Below are 22,621 nucleotides of genomic sequence, written 5' to 3'. Positions count from 1 at the left end.
ATATATATTCCCTGAAGTAGGAGTGATGTACTAGGATGAGCACCAAACTAAAGCTTTGGACCTGACTCCTTGGTCTGCCACGTATAAGTAAATCTCCCAGGCTCTGAGAGCTTTAGATATCCCATCTATTAAAGTGAGGGCAAGAATAGAATCCACCTCACATAGCTATGATAAGGAAGAAATAATAGGATATACGTAGAAAACCTTTACAAAACAGAAAACGTCCTCTAGATAGCTGGTATTATTTTATTTCTTTCATGTTTTCCAGTTAATTCAAAACCTGCTATTTTTATTTACTGTATATATTCTTTGAAAATCTGAACCTGGATATTAAGTAAAGGGTAAATTTCATAAAAGGCTTAAAGTGAATCTATAGGAAACCTAGAGGCTATATATCCTGATATATTTAAATATTATAAGAAGTCTTTGCTTATACTTTCAAAATTAACAAACTATCAACAGGATCTACTATGTGTGTTCAGGCATGTAAAGTGCTCTTTTTTCTTCATAGGGAGGGACCTCTGATGCTCCTCCTGGAGCATCCTTGATGAAGCATGCAGAAAAAGTAACAGTGCATTTCCAACTAACTGGTCTGGAAAGGTGGTCAATATGCCATTTAAAATAGACGTTTCAAACTATATCTATCTAATTGCCCTATTATGGTAAAGCCCAAAGTACATCACAGTTGTACTTTATGAAAATATCAGAATCTCTCATTCCAGGAAACTACCTTAGTCTTTTATTTTAGAACATTACTCTTTAAAAACAAACAGGATTAAGGTTTTTTAAAATTAAAATGTGACTAGAGCTTATAATAATTTGGAAGGTCACGGAAGTTCTAGATATATATGTTTAGTAAATGGACTTCTGCTTGTGTAAAAATAAATGGAAGTGCACTGTATCTTTTCCAAATGAATGGGTACATAATTGGTGGGCAACCTACTCACCAGGCTATGAGAGATTTTCTACAGTCAGCAAGGGGGAAAAAGAAGGATATAAGCATAATATTTTAAATGCAAGAGAAAACTAGGCCAGTTCAACGGTTTTTTTCTAACCATCCTCTGAAACTATTTCTCAAGCATCGTTTCTTTTTCCTTGACCCAAGTCAGTTTGCAGACAGCTATGAAATGATCAAAGCACTTTTACTGTAGATAAGCAATGACTATGGCTCCCTTAAGAAATTCTATGTTGCCTTAAAAAGCTTTATTGTAAATGAAACAGTTAAAAATTCTTGCTCAAGCTTTATCCAGAGCACTTAGTGCTCATCTATATTAACTTTGTAAGTGAAGTTTCTCTTATCTTTCACGAAATGTCTAAGCAATACTTTTTGTAATTTATCGGACTTACTCTTGAGTATTATCATAAATTCCAGATTTTTGTGCTCAAACACCAGTGCAAATCCTCCTAGAGGTTTTCATTCCTGATGTTTAACCACAGACTCTTAATGCACACTTTTTGCTGAAGCTATGTCTTTACTGGATTTCAATTAAAACAAAAGTAAAAATGTCCATTATAGAAACTAGTTTAATTAGGAATCCCAAATCAGAAACAGACTCTTTGCTTTCAGTTTCTTTGCTAAATTTTGCTCAGGCAGATAAGGAATCTAATATATAACATAGTTTGGCCATAAAAAAAGATACAACGGGAAAAAGAACACTACTAAATATGCAGAGTCTCTCCGCTAAATTAAAAGCAGACACCACAAGTACTAAACAGTTATTTGGATTCAAAGAATAAATTGGCTCATGCCAACATCTAAAGTTAGAGTATCCCATTAATTCTTTTAAAATAATAATACTCAAAGAAAAACCAATTAAAGTTTATAAATGCAAATCCATTGATAAGAAGGGCTTTAAAGTTTTTAAGTTACAAAATATAACACAGTTGACCTTTAAATTTCGAATAGTAAAGGTGTTTTCTAATAAAAAAAACTTTAATTATTAGGTTTTTACTTTTTTGTTGTTTTGGTTTTTTTTGGTTTTTTTTTTTTTTTTACCATTAGGCCATAGATCTCAGAAGAACTCCGGACATTTGGAAGAATTTCCATTGGAATTCCAAAAAATCTGAAAAACAATAAGATTGGGTATTTAACACTGCTTTAAATAGACATATAGAAACATATATATGTATTTAAATGCAAAAAGTGTAAATAACAATTAGAAATGGATGTTTTTGAGCATGGAGTTAGATAGTAATAAATACATAAGCCAACAGAACATAGTTGTATTCTTAGATATTTAACATTCTAACTTTATGCAAGTCAATCAATAAAAATTAGAAAGCACACAGAAACCAAAGTACTTTTATAAAGGAACCTAATCTTCCATGAAGAATAATTAATTTGGCCTGTTTATTATATATGCAATAATAGTCTCTCTTTAAAAAACACACAACATAGATTTGCATATTGTAGTTGAAATATCAACAGTTAAATTTTGGTGCTCCACTGACATCTGAAAATAGTAAGATTTCGGTTATAAATAGGTAGTGTATTGGGAAAACTATATGTAGAACAAAGCAGAACTCACTCGCAGAGCTGTTTATCCCATTCCAAAGAATGAATGTTGAAAAGCATAGTCCTACTTGCATTTGTTACATCTGTACAGTGGACACCTCCATTGACTCCTCCTGTCAAACTCTAGACAGAATAAAAAAGACAGGTTAAATTTGTACTTATTTGCAATTTAATTTACATATTGTTAAGGGTCATAATCAGCAGAGCATATAAAGCAAAACAATGGAACATTACATTTATCTAGTTTTCTAGTTTACAGCAGTGTCCAATAGAAATAAAATGTGAGCCACATATGTAATTTTAGATTTTCTAGTAGCTATGTTGAAAGTATACAAGAAACAGGTAGAATTAATCTTAATACTGTGTATTTTATTTAACCCAATATATCCAAAATATCATTTCAACATATAATCAGTAAAAATATTGAGATATTTTACCTTCTTTTTTCTGTACAAAGTCTCTGAAATCTGGTGTATATTCCATGCTTACAGCAAACCTCAATTTGATCATGTTTCAAGTGCTCAATAGCCAAATGTGGCTAGTGGCCAGCTTATCAGCACAATTCCAGTTACTTGATGGATAAATAAAAAATCAGTTTTGTTTTCATCCTATTATGTTTAGAAAACTCAGAGTCTTATTAAATTTGGCAAGATGAAATAAATTGAAATATTTGCCTCATAAGGATTATTAGAGAATTCTGTGTTGTTGTTATCTCTGTTTTGTTGTTGTTGTTTCTGCTGTTGTTGTTTAAACAATTCGCATTATGCTGTCTACACTCACCTAAGCATATATCTTAAAAGGAGAGTTTTAAACTTTCTTTCTCAGGTATACCCACATGCCTGAACTGGAGGCACTGCTGCCTTCCTTTACGTGGAAGCAATAAGAGGTAGGAAAGGAACAAAGGTCGATAAACAGCATCCAGTGGGTTATAGCCAAAATGTGCTCCCTTGAGTCTCCTGCAGCTCACGGTTTCCACATCTTGCCTTACTCTGGTCGATGCAATTGTCAAAGGTACTCATTCGACTGTGACTGACACACGTGAAAATGGCTGGCCATGAACACAAAGCACATTCTGCCCTGGCCAAGCACATGGAGAGGTGAAGAATGTGCCTCTTTCTGATACGGGTTCTGAAAGACCTGCTCTGTGGATCTGGCAAGTGAGAGTGGGGACAATATTTCCTTGACGTTCCTTGAATGTTGAAAAACATCATTACATACTGAAATATTTACAAATAAAATGAAACGTCTGGCATTTGTTTTAAAATTATCTGTGGGGAGAAAGAATATGTGAGTATAGTAGAAACAAGATTGGCCATAGGTTGATGATTGCTGCGTGTTCAGCTTAGGCAAAGAGATTCTAAATAGAAATGTCCACTATGATTTAGTTTCATATTGTGGCTTGATTATACAAGAGACAGTTGTGTAATGTTGAAAGCAAAACATAAAAGTACTCTAAGTATTTTATCCTGCTAAAGAGTTATTTTGTCTAAGACATGGCTAGTGGGAAAGGAGTATATAACAAACAATAGAGAAAGGGTACCTAAATTACTCATCCTAAAGATAATAGATATGAGATACAGTTTTGGTAATTATCCTTCGTTTTCACTGAAATAAACCAAGAAAAAATAAAGAGGAAGTAGGCAAAAATCCTTCTCGAATGGAAGCTGAAATGTTCTCCTGCTGCTTCTTGAGTGGTTTTTCTTCATAATGCTGCTAATTAAAAAGTCTGACCTGCTAGTAGAAAACAATAGGCAAGGCAGTCTAGAAAAATGTCTGAAAAAATTCTCCATATATCCATTCTATTTAAACATACCCAAATAAGCCATGAATCAATAGTCCCAAAAAGAGCTCGTTTTTCTTCAACGGCCTTTTGAACTTTTCTCACATTGTCAAGGAGCCAACGAAGTTTCACTGCACTGAAGTAAGTGCTAAGTGGAAGGCCTGTCTTGGACTAAAACAGTTGTGAAGTTCAGTTAGCAAATGAAATGTGTAACAGTTTATAACAAAACCACCAAACCAAAGAACTCAACAAATCACAAAATATTCAAAGACCCTGAAGGCAATCCCATAGTATTATGAATAAAAATACTTTTCCTGTCTCATGGCACAGGAAAGCATGTTCATGAACAAAGATTAGGGTGACATGTTTACAGTTCAAAGGGCATCCACGTAGCAAGGTAAAGAAAAAATTAAATGACACAACATCCTGTAATTAGATAGTGACAATGCAGATGTTGATTTTTGCAATAAATTAGTATTGTATGTATAACCTAGTTCAAAACTATGCTGTTTATTTTATATTCCATAAAAATGGTATTTAAACTATTAAAAATCAGAGAGTATACCAAATCATAAACTAATGATCATAACCAGAAAACTTTTAAAACAATAAGACTTAATAACATATTTTATATATATACACACACATGTTCAAATAACATAACATGCAATTAGTAGACACTAAAGTAGAACTCAAAGACATGCCAAATCAAAGCAACACAGGGCCAGGTGTGGTGATTCATGCCTGTAATTCCAACACTTTGGGAGGCTGAGGCGGGTGGATCACTTGAGGTCAGGAGTTCAAAACCAACCTGGCCAACATGGTGAAACCCCGTCTCTACTAAAAATATAAAAATTTAGCTGGGCATGGTAGTGCACACCTGTAATCTCAGCTACTTGGGAAGGTGAGACAAGAGAATCGATTGAACCTGGGAGGCAGAGATTGCAGTGAGCCAAGATCACACCACTGCACTCGAGCCTGGATGACAGAGCGAGATTCTGTCTCAAAAAAAATAAATAAAAAATAAATAAAACAACACAGAATTACTCTATATAAAACAGCAGTTGCCTAAATTTAGCAAATATATTAAACAGAGGGAACATGAACTGAAGAAAGGTTAATGGGTAAAAATGAAACACACATGTGCTTACCAATCTTCCTTGAGAACGGGTCAAACCCAGCTCATTTGTGGTTAGTATATTAAACACTAAATGCATATATAAAGGCTGATTAAAGTTAACTAGTTAAGAAAATACATACACAAAAATAATGCAACTATGTTCCCCTCCCCATCCCTATTCTCATTTGTCACCTAACTACAGAGAGTGATAACTTTTTCCCTCCTATCTCATACAAGTATGGTTTTGTAAGAAGACTCAAACCAAAATATTTAATACTCTAATGCAACCTGTAAATTAAAAATCTTAACTCAAGGTTTTCTAGCTTTCTTAAAAAATAATAATAATAATCAATGTACAAAAATAATGAAAAGAGACCAGGCAGAGTGGCTCACATCTGTAATCCCAGCACTTTGGGAGGCTGAGGCAGGTGGATCACCTGAGCTCAGGAGTTCGAGGCCAGCCTGGCCAAGACGGTGAAACCCCGACTCCACTAAAAAATAGAAAAAAAATTAGCTGGACTTGGTGGTGCATGCCTGTAATCTCAGCTACGGTGGAGGCTAAGGCAGGAGAATCATTTGAACCCGGGAGGTGGAGGTTGCAGTGAGCAGAGATTGTGCCACTACACTCCAGCCTGGATGACAGAGTGAGACTCTATCTCAAAAAAAAAAAAAAAAAAGGAAGGAGATAATTTATGGAAATATTATTTAATTTGAAGGACCAAGGGTCATCCCAAAAGACGACCTGGGAAGATCTCACAGAGTCAATGGCAAGGTAAAACATAATATCTTATTTTCATGATGGGGGTAGAAAGTGTAAAAGTTGCCTAAAATGACATTGGAGAGAAAAACATGCATCCCTTGAAGCAGAGTGCAGCTGGAGGTGAGGATGAGGGTTGGGCAGGGTGATGAAGGGAACGGAATAGAAAATGATTTATTCAGGACAAGTCTGAAGTTATTGTGGGGGGACGGAATGGTCAGATTACTGCAATTAATGGGATTTCAACAGTAGTTTTAGAAGAAAATGACACAAGCATCCAACTGACAAATAAAAAGGGGATAAACAACAACAACAAAAACACAAAAAACAAAAACAGAAAAAGGGAACTTCCTTTTAGATGCTAGAAGAACTTGGCCTTGACCTTGCTAAAAGAAATTCCTTGCCTATTTTAAAAATTCACTCTCCCTTCCTTTATGTGAAGAGGGATCTATATAAGGACTGAAAAGTAGGCAGTTTTATTAGCCTTCTTCATATGAAGAAAGTGGAAGAGGGGTTCAATAAAGAGCTAGAGCGTTTTCTACTTTCTCTCTCTCCCTGAATCCAGATGCTTAAAAACTCAAAAACAGCCAGAACATTCTTTGATGGGCAGTAGAAAATAACAGGGATAGATTTGGAAAGCATAGTTCAATTATAGAAAGCACACCGCCCCCAGCACTTTGGGAGGCCGAGGCGGGCAGATCAGGAGGTCAGGAGATTGAGACCATCCTGGCTAACACAGTGAAACCACATCTCTACTAAAAATACAAAAAATTAGCTGGGCGTGGTGGCATGTGCCTGTAGTCCCAGCTACTCGGGAGGCTGAGGCAGGAGAATTGCTTGAACCCAGGAGGTGGAGGTTGCGGTGAGCCGAGATTGTGCCATTACACTCCAGCCTGGGCAACAAGAGTGAAACTCCGTCTCAAAAAAAAAAAAAGAAAGCACCCCTAGGGAAGTTATGACTTAAGCCACTGGGACACATTATAATCTCCTCCAGCCTGTCAATTTTGTGGTATTATTGTTCCAATCCACCACAGAGCAAGAAAGACAGGAAGGTAAAGACTTGAGTTGGCCTCAATTATCCAGGAAAAAGATTCTATAAATTGTATCAAATAACTATTGTACCATAAGATGCTTCTTTCTAGTGAAATCTGCAACCTTTTTTTTAAAAAAGAAATATTCTTGTAGTATACTTTTGAAGAAATTCTTACCTTGACAAAGTTATTATTTCCTGGAATTCTTTTACTAAGACTCTCAACGGTAGACTGGGTTCTTAGATCAAGCCACACTATAGACCAAAATAAAATAATATACATGAAAAACTTCATTTAAAAAATAAGAACTTACTGAAATCACCATCAAGGATAAAAGATTGATTAGTTTCTATAAGGAATTAAAATGCTATAGCTTTCAAGAGATAGAAATTAGAAAATTAGAAATGAATGGGCATATTGTTAGATAAAAATAAATTTATGAGAGGATTTAAAGCTTTTATGCAAAATTACAGACCAAGTTAGGAGAATAATACAAACCTTAGAGTGCTTATTTTATATTATTTTTATAGAACAAAACTACAAAAAATATTTGGAATATAGATTTTCTAAGCACACATGAGGCCAGAGAATATCTAAAAGCTAGGCAGGCTAGTTGGTAGCACAAAATGCAAAACCCAGGATCATCATACCATATATAAAGTGTGCATCTTAACAAACTAGGGAGCAATTTGTGACAAAGACAAAGTAGAGAACTTGATTCTATTATTGAGGAAACAAAAGATTCCGTCTGTTATATATAAAATGCTTATTTACATTGAAATCTTTCCAAGTATGCTAGACCCGGAATCGTTAGAATACTTTTAAAGGCACCATTCTTTCTCTCTGCTGGACTATAGAAAAAAAAAATCTCCATTTTAATGGATCAACATTATCTTTACTAAGTAGCTATTATCTACTTTCTAACCCCCTGGTGGAAAGGATTTCTATTTTGCTTCATGATAGTAGGCTTGAGGAAGAGGAAACATTAAATAGTACATAAAGTAATTGTGAAAGGCAGCCAATAGAATCATCTGAATTTTATTTGCCAGATTTAAGTTTTGTACTTAAACTTTGATAACTTTTAATCTATTTGTGGTCATTTGATATTTTTAGGACACTGACTGCTCAGATACCTCCCGAAAAGACTCAGTCTCATAGTCTATTTAAAGGACTCCAGGGAAGACTATGCAAGCTTGCCCACTACCACATATTTGAATGGTAGCAATCACTGTGTAGTTTGGTTAACTCTTCTCTATTACTCCATTCTCTTCATTAAAAAGCAGTTATTTCCTGTAGTAAATGTTAATCAATTCTTTCTAATTACTTATGCTGTCATTTCCCTGGAGAGCCCTGCACTTCATTTTGACAGTGGCTACTTCCCACAAGATTGAAACTGGGGACTTCAGGACAAGATACTGGTTTCTGTAGGTGGGAAAAGCAGCAAGAAAAGACTCATCACAACCAAGAAAACAGGAGGGAAAAGAGAAAGACCATGAAAATAGATGGCCTATAATAGATAACGTCTGCATTTGCTGTCCAGTATCTACTCCTCCTGCATCTGTTGGGGAGAGGTATTTCGAATTCTTTTTAGGAAATCGGTCCGCCCTCATCCTCAGCCATGTAGTGTGCCTGAGATTTGATCTTACTCCCAGCTCCAGGAATGGGTCTGGATCCCAGTGACTGGATCAGGAGATAACATGTGGTCAAAAAGATTTGTGCTCAGTCTGCAAGAGTCCCTCTTCTCAGTTGACCTTGGCAGTGTGTGGCTTGGGCCTGCTGCCCTCATGAAGGGAGAGTTGAATATGCCACATCAGGAGCCATCCCAGAAAAGGCAGGCTTGAGGGGGATGCAGGTGATACTGTCTGAGTCTGGAATCAAACAGCACCTGAACTTAGCTACCCTTGGACTGCTGCTTCCATGAGCAAAAGAAATGCTCCCTGCTTTAAATTTCATTTAGTTGAAATAGAATTTTATATTATTTACACTGTGATTGATATAAGCCATTAGTGACATCATCATGGAGGTGGCAAGATCTCCCATGTCCAGGGAACAAGGGCAGTCTACTTTTACACTGTGACAAAAGTGGACCTTCCTTACAGGTAAGCAATCCTAGCAGGTGTTATTGGCTTACAGAAATAACTAGAAAAAGTAGAAGAATTAGAAAAGTTTTAAATCTATGATAGGTAGAATTAACAAGCACATCTCAATACTCAGTGTTTCAAACTACAGTGAGCTATGAGTTTAAAAATGAATTTAGTGAGTTTTGATTGCCTACTTTAAAAATTGAAATAGGATGAATTAGAATGGAAAATATCAGAGTTCACTGCACTGGGTAAGATAAATATTGATTTGTGAAACTTTTGTTTTAGTTATGTGGATTTGCCGAATCATTATGTAAAATGCAATTCTTACCAAGGGGCATGAACAAATACATTTGAAAGCCACTACTCTAGGCTTTTTTGGTTAATGACTTAAAATATTCTAGACCAGTGTTTTTTCATATTTTAATGGATATAACATTCACAAGGGAACTTAAAGATGGGCTCCATCCCCATAAATTCTAGGATAGAAGTTCTGGGAATGAGGCCCAGAAATCTGAATTTTAAATAGGTGCCCCATTTTGAGAAACACTGCTAGACTTCACAGCAGTGGTTATTTCCTCTAAAGCATACCATGACTACCTGGAAAACCTTAAAATCCAGGCCCTACCTTGCATGATTCTGACTGCAGGTCTAGGCAAGGCCTGAGCTCTGAGCCTCTGTACTTTTGTTAAAAGTATCTCAAGTAATTCAGTATAAAACTAAAATATGAGAACCTCTTTTCTTTCTCTTTCTCTCGCTCTCTTTTTTTTTTTTTTTTTTTTTTTTTGAGACAGAGTCTCGTGCTGTGGCCCAGTCTGGAGTGCAGTGACGCAATCTCGGCTCACTGCAGCCTCCGCCTCCCGGGAGAAACTCTTTTCATCTTTTGAAGACCATGTTCTTTAAAATACTAGGTGTGTTCCAATTATTTGTTAAATAAAAAAAAAATCTAAAAGAACCCCCCGATTAAGTCCCAGTGGCCCTGTGATTCTATTGTTTATTAGCAAGGACCACTTAGGCACTTTATTCCTCACTTGAAAGTTTGCAGCTATGACTGACAATAGCGGTAAACACAGAGTTAAATCCTCACCACAAAGAATCAAAACACTGGATGTGAAATCAGGGAGACCAAAATTCAATGTTTGGCTTTGCCAACAATAAGCTATGTGACTTAGGCAATTCATTTTACCCTTCTTGGTCTGGATTCTGTAAATATAAAATAAGGAGGCTGGACTAGATGGTCTCTAAAGTCTTTCTCCTTCCATTGTTCCATGATCATAGAAAGCTGTCGTAAGAATTACTTTGTTTTTATAGCCAGACGTTAAGGCAGTTAGAATACATGGAATGCATTAGTAAAACTGCCAAAGAGAAAACTATCAGTGTTTGGTACACTACCAAGCAATTCACAAATGCTCAAAATTAATTGAATTAAGAACAAAAAAATTAGAAAACTCATTAAAGAAGCTAAGACGGCAGAATTAGATTTGCAGAAGAGACCAAAGCCAAAGAGAAGACTCCCAAGCTGGAGGACTAAGCCCCTTGTGTAGGTAATCTCTGAGAACAATCAAAAGGAATGACAGATCCAGATCTGGCAGCAGAAGTCAATTTCCCCCAACATATAGGACTTGGGAGGCTGGGAAGTGAGCAATAGCCAGAGCACCAATACCTGAGGAAGTACCAGCAGCTGGAACTGAAGAGCCAGAGGGAACAACGGCAACTGGAACTGAAGGGCCAGGAGAAACTGGAGCAGCTGGAGCATTAGAAGAAATAAGGGCAATTCATGCTAGAGATGGCCAGGTTCAAGGTCTCTTGTTGACCATGTAGGAAATGATAGATCACTTGGGCAAGTTCGTCAGAATGAACATTTTTCTACACACTGGAGTGTAGAAAAAGAAAAGGAAGAGGTGGGGAGCAGAAAGGGAACAAAGGATGTCCAGTATGAATCTCTGATTCAATAATATTTTCATTTGGATGAAGACAGGTAAATACCTGCTTCTTGTTTAGGATGACTCTTCTCTACCTGGCAACATATATGCATCCTAATTAGAAAAGTGGCTCAGGTGGTAATCGACTATTCATTCAACCACTAAATTGAAATGATGGATGGTGTACTGAGGAAGCACAATCCTAGGGGATGTTAGAAAGGAATGGCAAGGAGCATGCTACAGTCTGTGTTGTGACCATCTGCACTAAGACATGAAAGGGCTGTTTTGGGAAGGCAGGTCCCCAAGAAAGCACTTTCCTGGTAAGACAGCTGGGAGTAAAAGGCACCTCCACAGAAGGGAGCAACGTGTCTAGAGGGAACAGGGGATTGCTAACTTCCAAAGTAATTAGGAAAAAAATAGAAGGAAAATAGATGCTAGGGAGTCAGAACACTAGACAGCCCACTTCTAGAAGGTATATCCCTCCCCTTATCTACACCAAGTAAAGCGGAATTAAATGGTCAAGCCCACCAAATAAGTAAGTTAATAAAAACAACTTGGACGATCTGAACTTATTTGTATTAAATAGTCACATCCAATCTGTCTGGTAGATTTAGTTTGTTCTGGAAAAAACAAAAAGTTTGAAGAGTGAAGATAAATGTAGTTGCCTCAATCCCCGTGGACTAGAGTTAGTGACATAGTAACAAACAGTACAGAGGAATAAATTATTTTTAAAATATTTAGAATAATAAAACCTCATAAATTTCCAGTGTTTCATTAGTCATAACAATAGAAGGAAAAACAAAACACAGTGAAAAAAAAAAACCCACTAAAATCATCTAACTGATTTCCAGTTGACTAGAAACAAAGACAAATAATAAATCTTCTCTGAAATGGTCTGTCATGAGCTGCTAGGGTGATAGGAAGTGAGGTGAAGGTGAGGCTCCAGGTTACGGAACACATCCTAAGCACAGACTGCTGACAGTTACACAAAGTGTTACGGGGTTGTTTCTCCCACAAGAGACATGATAGTAAAACAGATTTAGTTATGGCATTTTACTATTTGTCAAAAGCTAAGCTATTAATTAAGCTGGGTAAGTGGTCATTTGCAAGGTGGAAGAGACTATATTGATGGCTGCCCCTCACCTTCATTCTCAGAAACAGGTGGGGCCAAAAGTAAACCAGAGAGTTGGGGAGGAAAAATTGATTTACATATATGCCAAAAGGCAGGGGCTAAAGCCAATTTCAGCTCTTGGGTATAAAATGCCAAAATATCAATGACTGACTTGAGTGTGGGTGATCCCAGGTAGGCTCTGCATTTCCCCTAGGAACACCTGTCATGTATAAACCAATCATTTCATCTGGCATTACTGGATGAAAAAAGCTATCAGCCAATTCAGAACAGTGGCCCTAGCTAACAATTACTGAAGCCTTAGAATCTGTCAGACCCTGGCTTAAGTATCCTACATGGATTAACGCACTGATCTACACCTCAAGCCTATAAGGTATACACTTTTCGTCTCCCCAGTTTAACTCTCAAGGGAACAGGCACAGAATGGTAGGAAGTGGAAAAGCTAGGATCTGAACCCAGAGCCTGAATCTAGAATTAAACCTCTAGGTAGGTATAGCCATGATGACGTCACAGTCTTAACGGGATAAAAATGATTATTAAAGATTGGAGAACTCAAAGTTGAAAACTAAATCAGTTTCTTTTTATTTGGACAGATTTGAATAATTCAGTCACTCCAAAATACAGCAGTATTTCTTTATCCAGGATTGAGGGAGATGTAAGGTTTTCAAAGAATCCTGTAATATGGAATTTTTTTTAAAGGCAAATAAGTGGATCTTAATAGAGCTGAAAATTCTAGATTTTACAAAAGTGAAAAACCTCCCACAAAGAACCAATTAAAAAAAAAAACCATACTTTATTGTCTAAAGTTAAGTGTGCTTGGGAGTTTTAGGTGGTTTGTCATCTATGGTTTTCTTTTCTGCTGATTCTTTGAAACATAAGCCAGTTCCAGAAAAGATAAAAGGACTGAGCTCAAGGTTCAGATCTCAACTCATGATCACATAGGTTTAATAATTGGCCTACTGTTAACCAGTATGTGAAAACAAATGTAAAAACGATAACCAATCTTTAAAATTGCAACACTCTGCATAAAGAGTTATGTGTGCCATTGGGAACTTTAAATCCAACATCTTAGCAAAAAAATGTTTGCACTACCATTTAAATATAGAAAAATGTTTCAGGGACAATGAAATATTTTTTGTGGGTGGTTTTCTTTAATATACTAAGTGTTAAGCCAGGGACTCTTGCCTTGCTGGATTAGTCCCTACTATGAATGGTTTCCTTTTTTCTTTTCTTTTTTTTTTTTTTTTTTTTTGAGATAGAGTTTCACTCTTGTTGCCCAGGCTGGAGTGTAATGGTGCAATCTCAGCTCACTGCAACCTCTGCATCCTGGGTTCAAGCAATTCTCCTACCTCAGTCTTCTGAGTAGCTGGGATTAGAGGCATGCACCACCACACCCAGCTAATTTTGTATTTTTAGTAGAGACGGGGTTTCTCCATGTTGGTCAGGCTGGTCTCAAACTCCCGACCTCAGGTGATCCACCCACCTTGGCCTCCCAAAGTGTTGGGATTATAGGCGTGAGCCACCACGCCCGGCCTATTAATGGTATTTTTATATTAAATCAAGAATTGTGCTTTACAGAAAGCTACCAGAGTGAGGGTCATATTGCTCTATACTTATCATGCATACCAATCAACTGCAGTGGTGAGTGAGCAAACTTGGCCAATTAGGGGGAAATACAGCTAGGCCTTTAAAGTTTGGACAGAACATTTCCCTGATAGCATCAATAAAATGTATGTGTAAACATACTAAACATCACTGATTCAAGCCTTCTCCCACTTCACATTTTAACTACTTGGGTAGTTTCGTGCTTTCTGATCAATTGAATCTGTGGCTTAATTACTTTTTCAATAATAGTTAGAAGACAACCAGTTATATAGACCATTAATAAAAGCTGCGTTTGGAAGGAAAAGGCTTAGAAAAATGGGTGGGTAGAGGAAACCCTGTGGAAGGGAATATTGAAGATAATGCTAAAAGGGAGAGAGAGAAGTACCAGGAGGACTCAGATAACTGAAAAGAGGCAAGAGAAGCCCAAGGCCTGCTTCAGATCCAGGGCCACAAAGCTCTTGCTGATCCACCAATGAGGTCATTATTGTAAATGCCTGCATCATGGCACAGTGGCTGGGAAGCAGTGATGCAAAGTGACATTTCCCCATTTTAGATATCACATTAATGTTTACCTTGTTAATCACAGAATTAAAAAATATATAGAACTTGTAAATTAGGCCATCTGTTCCTCAATGGACCCATTTAAATTTTTTTCTGTTTATAATCGTATCTGATAGAAAAGATGTCAATAAACGAACATACCTTTATTGCAAGCAAAATCAAATAGCCCTTCTCGGTCTTAACCTTCATCAAGCCTATGCCATGGCCAACAATGATATCCTGAAGTTCTCCTATCTTGGGTTTTCTGTTACTGTAGTGGGGGTGAGTGAATTACTGCTTATCAAGTATCCCTGGGCCATAAAGAAAGGAGGCCATGTAGAAGTTTTTAAAAAGGGAAACATAAGGTGCTCCTCTTATATGCTTGTTTGTAATAAATATTGCTCATCTGGCCGGGCATGGTGGCTCACACCTGTAATCCCAGCACTTTGGGAGGCCGAAATGGGAGGATCACTTGAGGCCAGGAGTTCAAGACCAGCCTACTCAACACAGTGAGACCCTATCTCTATTTAAAATATATATATATTTACATACAGCTATATATATGCATATATCATCTGTTGTATAATTTAGTAAGACAGAGAAATGAGGAGAAGGACAGGCCTAGAGTTACAGAGATTTACAAGAGAAATAGACAAGGAAAGAAGAAAGCATACAAAGAGAATGCTATGGACTGAATGTACATGTCTCTTCCAAATTCACATGTTAAAATCTTAACTCCTAATATGATGGTATTAGAGACGGGACCTTTGAGAGGTAAATTAGGTCATGAGGGTGGAGCCCTCATTAATGAGATCAGTACCCTCATTAAAAGAGGAGAGAGCTTGCTTTCTTTTTATCACTCTCTGCCATATGAGGATGAGAAGACAGTCATCTGCAAACCAGGAAGTAGGTCCTCACTAGACACCAGATGGGTGAGCACCTTGATCTTGAACTTCTAGCTTCCAGAAATGTGAGAAATAAATTTCTACTCTATAAGCCACCCAGCCTATGATATTTTTGTTAAAGCAGCATGAACTGAGACAGAGAAAAAAGTATAAAACCCACAGACTGTGATACAAACAAAGCAAAAGAAGTTCAAAGACAAATATATGTGAAAATCTCATTGTTTCCATTCATCCTACCTTGTGTTGCTTTAGAATAAAACTGCTGAAGATTTAATATTATGTTGATATTTTCAACTGAAGACCTACATGGAGATATGACACTTCAGTGTTTTCCTGGATGAAATATAACTGGAGGCAGAATCTATCCTTGTTATTTCTTAGTGGCTCTCCTCCTTTCCTATTTCCCTTTCTCCTTCTAGCTTCCAAACTCCCATCCTTAGTTTCTGTAGCACAAAGGCAAGTACAAGGTCTTCCTGGTTTGTCACTATATGCCAAGGGTTATCACAAAACCTGGAACACAGAAAGGCACCTATTCTTTCATTGAATTAATTTTACATTAATTACTATAGTGAGTTCATCTATAATAAATTGAGATTATCACATCTATGTTATCAATTTCCAAGTCTACATTTGGAACCATCTAATTTCTCATTGCCCAAAATTAGCTTCTATTACAAGTCCAATACTCACCTTGTCCAAAACAAGGCCATTTTTTCTCTCAGTTTGGTACCCCCTAAATATTATTTAATTTCCTTCTGTTCTCTCAGGCTGAAAATCTCACAGGCCTGCTTTATTTTCTCCCTCCTCTTTATGCCCTATCCAATGTATAAACAATACAATTTTTGTTGTTTATAAATTATCCAATCTAGGGTATTTTGTTATAGTAGCCTGAATGGACTAAGACAATGGGTTAGCTGCCTAGTGTATCAAGTCTACACTACTCTGCATAGCTTTTGGTGACCTCTATATCCTCACCAACTCCTAGTATATTTCACTTTCATTTCTTAATAATTTTTTCACTGGATATAGAACTGTATGTGGAAGTTACTTTCTTTGAGTACTTTAAAGGTTTCATTCCATTGCATTCTGACTTCCTTTGTTTCCATTGATAACTTAGCTGAAAGTCTTAGGGTCACTCTTTTTGAAGTTTACATATCTTTTTTCCTCAGGCTACTTCAAAACTTTATATCTTCATATCCCAGCGTAAGTATGGTCTTCTGTATATTCATCTTGCCTAGGGATTATAGTGCTTATTGAATCTACAGCTTGGCATCTTTCATCAGTTTTGAAAAACTTTCTCCCATTATCTGTCAAATGTTATTTCTGCCTTGTTTTTTCTCTTTCCTTTCCTTCTGGAAGTCCAATTACAAACATATTAAACTTCTTCACCTTTTCCTGTATTTCTCTTACATTCTTTTGTGCATTTTCTAAACTTTTGTTTCTCTGTGCTTCAGTCTAAATATTTTACTCTCTCTTGCAGTTCTGATTCATCTTCCAGCTCACAAATTCATCTGCAGCTATGTCTCCTCTGATGGTAAAACCCCATCAATTGAGTTCTTAATACAGTTCTAGAATGTCCATTTAAAATGCACTTTCAATTATTTGCCAAGATTATCAATCTCAATCTTGTCAATTAATTCCTTGAACATATTAATTATGGCTATTTTAAAGTCTAAAAACTCTAGTATCTGAATTTCTTGAGTTTGTTTCTAATGTCACTTGTTTCTGTTGCTTTTCAGTCACGTTTTGTTTTGTATGCATGCTTTTTTTTAAATAGAAAACTAGATAATGCATATGAAAAATTCTAGAGATTTTTTGAGGCTCTAATTGATGTTGTCTTCTTCCAGAAAGGATTTACTTTTATTTCTGAAAGGAAGTTAGGCCACTAGCACTAGCAATCTCAGATCATCTTAATCCAATTAGCGTTAAAGATCATTTGAATCTGTGCTTCAATTCTTGTGAGGGTTGCTTTGTTTTCAGTCTACCTCACTTTCAGAATTTGACCTTTCACAGTTCCAGTTCAAAGTCTGGGATTTTACCAATACTCATCCCGACCCTTGGCAGCCCTTGACTCCACCTTTTGCCTCCTTATCTTTATGGACCTGTCAGATACTCCTTTCAGAACCTACTGGTATCTCTAGGAGATAAGCAACACCAAGTGCTAGGCTTACATCTCTGGGCTTTCCTCCTCTCCTCACTGTCTTGGTAGACTTCCAGTTCTTCAGAATTTTATTTCATTTTCATCCAGGTTTTCTGGCTGTTCTCAGCATACTGATGCGCTTGAAACGACCCATTCCACCATCATGGGATGGCTAAACTCTCCTTTATCATCTGTTTTGCCTCAAGCTGCCCCGTGCTTTAAGTCTACACTACACTGCATGGCTTTCAGCCCCCTCTATATCCTCACCAACCCCCATCTATCCAAATTAGAACATAAGCTTTGAGGTTGGAGGGTGTTCATGTTTAAACTGTGGTTTTACTCTACTTATACTACATGCCATTGGACAAGTTATTGAGCTTTTCCACAATTAATTTATAAAATAGGGGTAGTAAAATCTGTTTCACAGGGTCAGTGAGATTAAATAATATGGGTAAAATACTTAGCACAATCCCAAAGTAATAGCAGTTAGCACTTACTGAGTATTATTATCACTGCTAGTTCTACTAAAAATAAAAAAATGAGTCAACCTATGCGTGAAACTCATCCATTTCTTTACTCTGGCAAAATATGTGTACACATTTTCACCTTCATAGCTTGTTCACATTATTCCTCAATTTTCTCTTTTCCTAATGCAATCCAACATATGCTTCAAGGCCCAAGTGGAGTTCAACCTCCACTGTGAAAAGTATGCTAAAATTTCAAAATCCATACTGATATGTACTTGCTCTAATTCCTATTCAACTTATCAACACATGATTTATCAACTATTCCCTAATTTTGTTTTATGGATTGTTCCCTAATCTAGTTTTTCCTTTCCAAAACTAGATTATAAAGTGCTTACAAAAACAGCCAATATAATTTGTATCTTTTATAGTACCCAGGATAACATCAAACATGTAAGATGTTCTCAAAACATGCATGTAGCTCAGGATAGAAGAAAAGAGTTCCTCATATTCTATGAACATTTGAATTAATACTGCAAAGCACATAGAATGGGGGAGGGGTGCAGAGAGACACAGGCAGAAGAGAAGGAAATAAGTAAATAAGCACATCACAGAAAGATTTTCTAGTAAAACATTTACTTGAATCTTTACTGTAAGAGTAACTTCAGCTTACCTAGTTGCATTATTTGAAAAATAACAATTCAAAGTCCAAAGTTCCATTTTTACAATTCAGTGTTTAGAATTTAACTGGAACTGGCCAGGCGTGCCAAGGTGGGCAGATCACCTGAGGTCAGGAGTTTGAGACCAGCCCGGCCAACATGGTGAAACCCTGTCTCTACTGAAAATACAAAAATTAGCCGGGCGTGATGGTGCACACCTATAATCCCAGCTACTTGGGAGGCCGAGGCATGAAAATCACTTGAACCTGGGAGGTAGAGTGAGCCGAGACTGTGCCACTGCACTCCAGCCTGGGTGAAAGAGAAGACTCTGTCTCAAAAAAAGAAAAAAGAAAAGAAAAAAAAAAGCTCAGAATTTAACTGGAACTTTCTGGTTTGCCTGAGTAGGCTCTTCCTTTCATTAAGAAAACAAAAGAAAGTAAAACCTTAACTAGTTCAGGAAATTAGCTAACACTGATCTATCAAAGGATACTCTCCTAAATACTAGTCATTTGTCTTACTTATATTCAAAATGAACTACTCATGAGAATGAGAACAAAATAAACATTTAAAAGATGTACTTTTGGCTGGGCGTGGTGGCTCACACCAGTAATCCCAGCACTTTGGGAGGCTGAGACAGGTGGATCACCTGAGGTCAGGAGTTCAAGACCAGCCTGGCCACCATGGTGAAACCCCATCTCTACTAAAAAATACAAAAAAAAAAAAATAGCTGGGCGTGGTGGTGGGCGCCTGTGATCCCAGCTACTTGGGAGGCTGAGGCAGGAGAATTGCTTGAACCCAGGAGGCAGAAGTTGCAGTGAGCCAAGGTTGTGCCATTGCACCCCAGCCTGTGCGACAGCAAGACCCTTGTCTCAATAAAAAAAGAAAGAAAAAAAAAAAACAGTACAGAAAAAGATGTACTAAAAGGATCTTTAGTTGTAATTCTTTCAAATTTTTTGAGAATTTATTTTATCATAAATGTAGAAAACATAGTAAATGCTTTCCTATAATACGATAACATTACTTTAACTTTTAATAAAGATTATTCTCCCAAAATTGTCCCCTCTCTGATAATTTCTGATTCCATTCCCCACCCCACAACCTAATATTTTATTGATAAAAAATTGTGCTTTGCTATCTGACACAATGACGTCTTTTAGTGATTGCAATTTAGAACAAAATTTTCCTTTTAGGAAGCGGTCGTGTCATTCAGTGTTCAACAACTGTCATATGCTAATAATGATGCTAAAATATACTTAGGATCATTTACACCTAATAAGTTGTGATACCTAAAAGTGGTATATTTGAGATCTTGGACTTTTTAATCCCTGCTCAAATAGCCACATGTGTAGCAGAAGCAGCTAAAATTTGAATATTCTATTTTTATAACCTTACAAGAAGAATTCAGATTCCTAGATGGAAAGACAAACACACAAGTACTTTGTAGAAAAATGACTGTGAACATACGTTATTTCAATTTTTTGAGGGTAAGGAGGTAAGATCTCTTTTAGATGTCAAAACAATTTGGCAAACATTTGCCCATTTGTAAGACAATCAGCAAGAGGAGAGAGCATAGGAGAGTTAATTCACATATAATATGTGAATATGTATGATCCAAAAATGGTAAATATACAGCAGTCAATTTCTTAGCAGACTCTTCTGCCCATCCCATCAAGGTTATAGGGACCATGACTGCATGCTTTTTTTTTTTTTTGCTTTTTTTTTTTTTGAGATAGAGTCTCACTCTGTTGCCCAGGCTGGAGTGCAATGGCAAGGTCTTAGTTCACTGCAACCTCTGCCTCCCAGGTTCAAGCAATTCTCCTGCCTCAGCCTCCCAAGTAGCTGGGACTACAGGCGTGTGTCACCACACCCGGCTAATTTTTGTATTTTTTAGTAGAGAAGGGGTTTCCAGGTTGGTCTTGAACTCCTGACCTTGTGATCCACTCACCTCAGTCTCCCAAAGTGCTGGGATTACAGGCGTGAGCCACCACGCCTGGCAACTAAATGCTTTTTTAGCAAGATATTTTAACATGACCACATTTGCAATGTGAAGAAAGGCCCTACATTTGACATCCATGCATGACAGCTTACCCACAGCATTGTAGAGAGGCTCTCCAGTTATCTTGTCCCAGACTACAGTGGTTTCCCTCTGGTTGCTGACACCAATAGCTTTAAAGAGAAAGTTAAACAGAAGGAAGTCGAAATTTTAACAAGTAGGAAACTACTTCAGGAGAATAGCTCTCATCTTACTAGAGACGCAACTAAACATAACAAATCAAAAAAATATTTGAAATATTTGTAGTGATTCGTTTATTTTCTTTGAGTGGCTCCAGAAAAAGTCAATACTCAATGCCAAGTATTTCTTTTCATTTCTACATACTCCTTCCAGCTTTACTACTAGCACACAATGACATGGACCCAGATCAATACCCAAATAAAAGGCACACTGGTTGCTTTAAGGAATGCAATAACTTTGCAAATTTATAATACCCAATTTATTATTCTGAGCAGACCAATAATCAACTCATTCAATTGTTTACCAAATGCTACAAGAAATTTTCCTCCTTATGTGTGTGCATTTGTGTGTGTGTGTGTGTGTGCGTGTGTGTGTGCGTGCATGTACATGCCTACATTTTAAGAAAATAGCTATGGACAAAATCCTTTATGCTGAGCATCCTTATGATTTGTTAGAAATTCAGTTTTATTCCTGTATTTAATATGTCACAGTACATAAGAATTTGAATCAGGCATAAATATAATATATAATGGCATTTACATTACACTGACCTACATAAAACAAGTACAAGTACTGTATTTAATGTAAAAAAACACTAACCCACACTATCACACTATCTTACTCAATTCAGCTTGCTTGAGCTAAATTGGAGGTTTTCAGACTTGATTGTACTTTAGAATCAACAAAATCAATCTTTTTTTTTTTTTTTTTTTTAAAGACGGAATCTCGTTCTGTGGCCCAGGCTGGAGGCTGGAGGGCAGTGGCGCGATTTCGGCTCACTGTAAGTCCCACCTCCCAGGTTCACGCCATTCTCCTGCCTCAGCCTCCCGAGTAGCTGGGACTACAGGCATCTGCCACCACACCTGGCTAATTTTTTGTATTTTTAGTAGAGACAGGGTATCTCTGTGTTAGCCAGGATGAACTGAGGAGCTCTTAAAAAGTACCAATGCCCAAGCCCTGGTCAAAACATTCCAATTTAACTGACCTGGGATGGGATGTGAGCATTGCTATGGGGGGGTCCTAAAACTTCCCCAGGTGATTCTAATGTGCATCCTGGCTAGAACACACTGGGCTAAAGGATCCAGCTCTTCCAGAATTTAAGATCAGGACAGACCTTAAAGGCTGTATAACAAAAAATACTTTCTAAGCTCAAATCTTCTCTAGAATCACCTGGCATATGACCATCCAGACAGCACTTCTAGTGACAAGATATTCACTACATCTCTCAAGGCAGAGCAATCTCTATTGGACAACTTTGGTGCTTTTCTTCTTTTTGTAAATCCACCAGACTGGAAAACGTAGCAAGACCTCATCTCTACAAAGAAATAAACTAATTAGCCAGATGTGGTAGTGCACAACTGTAGTCCTAGCCACTCGAGGCTGAGGCAGGAGGATTGCTTGAGCCCAGGAGTTCAAAATCACCCTGGGCAAAATAGCAAAACCCAGTCTCTATAAAAAATTTTTAAAAATTATCCAGATGGCCTGGCGCGGTGGCTTGCACCTGTAATTCCAGCACTTTGGGAGGCCGAGGCAGGTGGATCACCTGAGGTCAGGAGCTCAAGACCAGCCTGGCCACCATGGCGAAACCCTGTCTCTACTAAAAATACAAAAAATCAGCCAGGTGTGGTGGCGTGTGCCTGTAATCCCATCTACTCAGGAGGCTGAGGCAGGAGAAGCACTTGAACCCAGGAGGCGGAGGTTGCAGTGAGCCAAGATTGCGCCACTGACCTCCAGCCTGGG

General features: G+C 37.3%; 1 protein-coding gene across 4 annotated transcripts in view; it reads right to left on the bottom strand.

Moving 5' to 3' along the window:
* The window catches only part of GK (glycerol kinase), a 77,989-nt gene that overhangs the window by 32,817 nt on the left and 22,551 nt on the right, over nt 1–22,621 (bottom strand). For 2 of the 4 annotated variants that reach the window (XM_011970693.1, XM_011970691.1), the window contains exons 4-9: nt 20,737–20,814; nt 7,381–7,457; nt 4,329–4,466; nt 2,529–2,638; nt 1,997–2,063; nt 948–965 (exon numbers count right to left, since the gene is read on the bottom strand). In XM_011970693.1, the coding sequence (XP_011826083.1) occupies nt 948–965; nt 1,997–2,063; nt 2,529–2,638; nt 4,329–4,466; nt 7,381–7,457; nt 20,737–20,814 (488 nt within the window). The remainder of the gene's footprint in view (nt 1–947; nt 966–1,996; nt 2,064–2,528; nt 2,639–4,328; nt 4,467–7,380; nt 7,458–20,736; nt 20,815–22,621) is intronic. The other 2 variants (XM_011970692.1, XM_011970694.1) reach the window with 1 other exon arrangement.

Source organism: Mandrillus leucophaeus, unplaced genomic scaffold (assembly GCF_000951045.1).
Source record: "Mandrillus leucophaeus isolate KB7577 unplaced genomic scaffold, Mleu.le_1.0 Scaffold964, whole genome shotgun sequence".
Lineage (NCBI taxonomy): Eukaryota > Metazoa > Chordata > Mammalia > Primates > Cercopithecidae > Mandrillus > Mandrillus leucophaeus.
The sequence above is the reverse complement of the archived record's forward strand: the minus strand, read 5'-3'. Positions and strand labels throughout refer to the sequence as shown.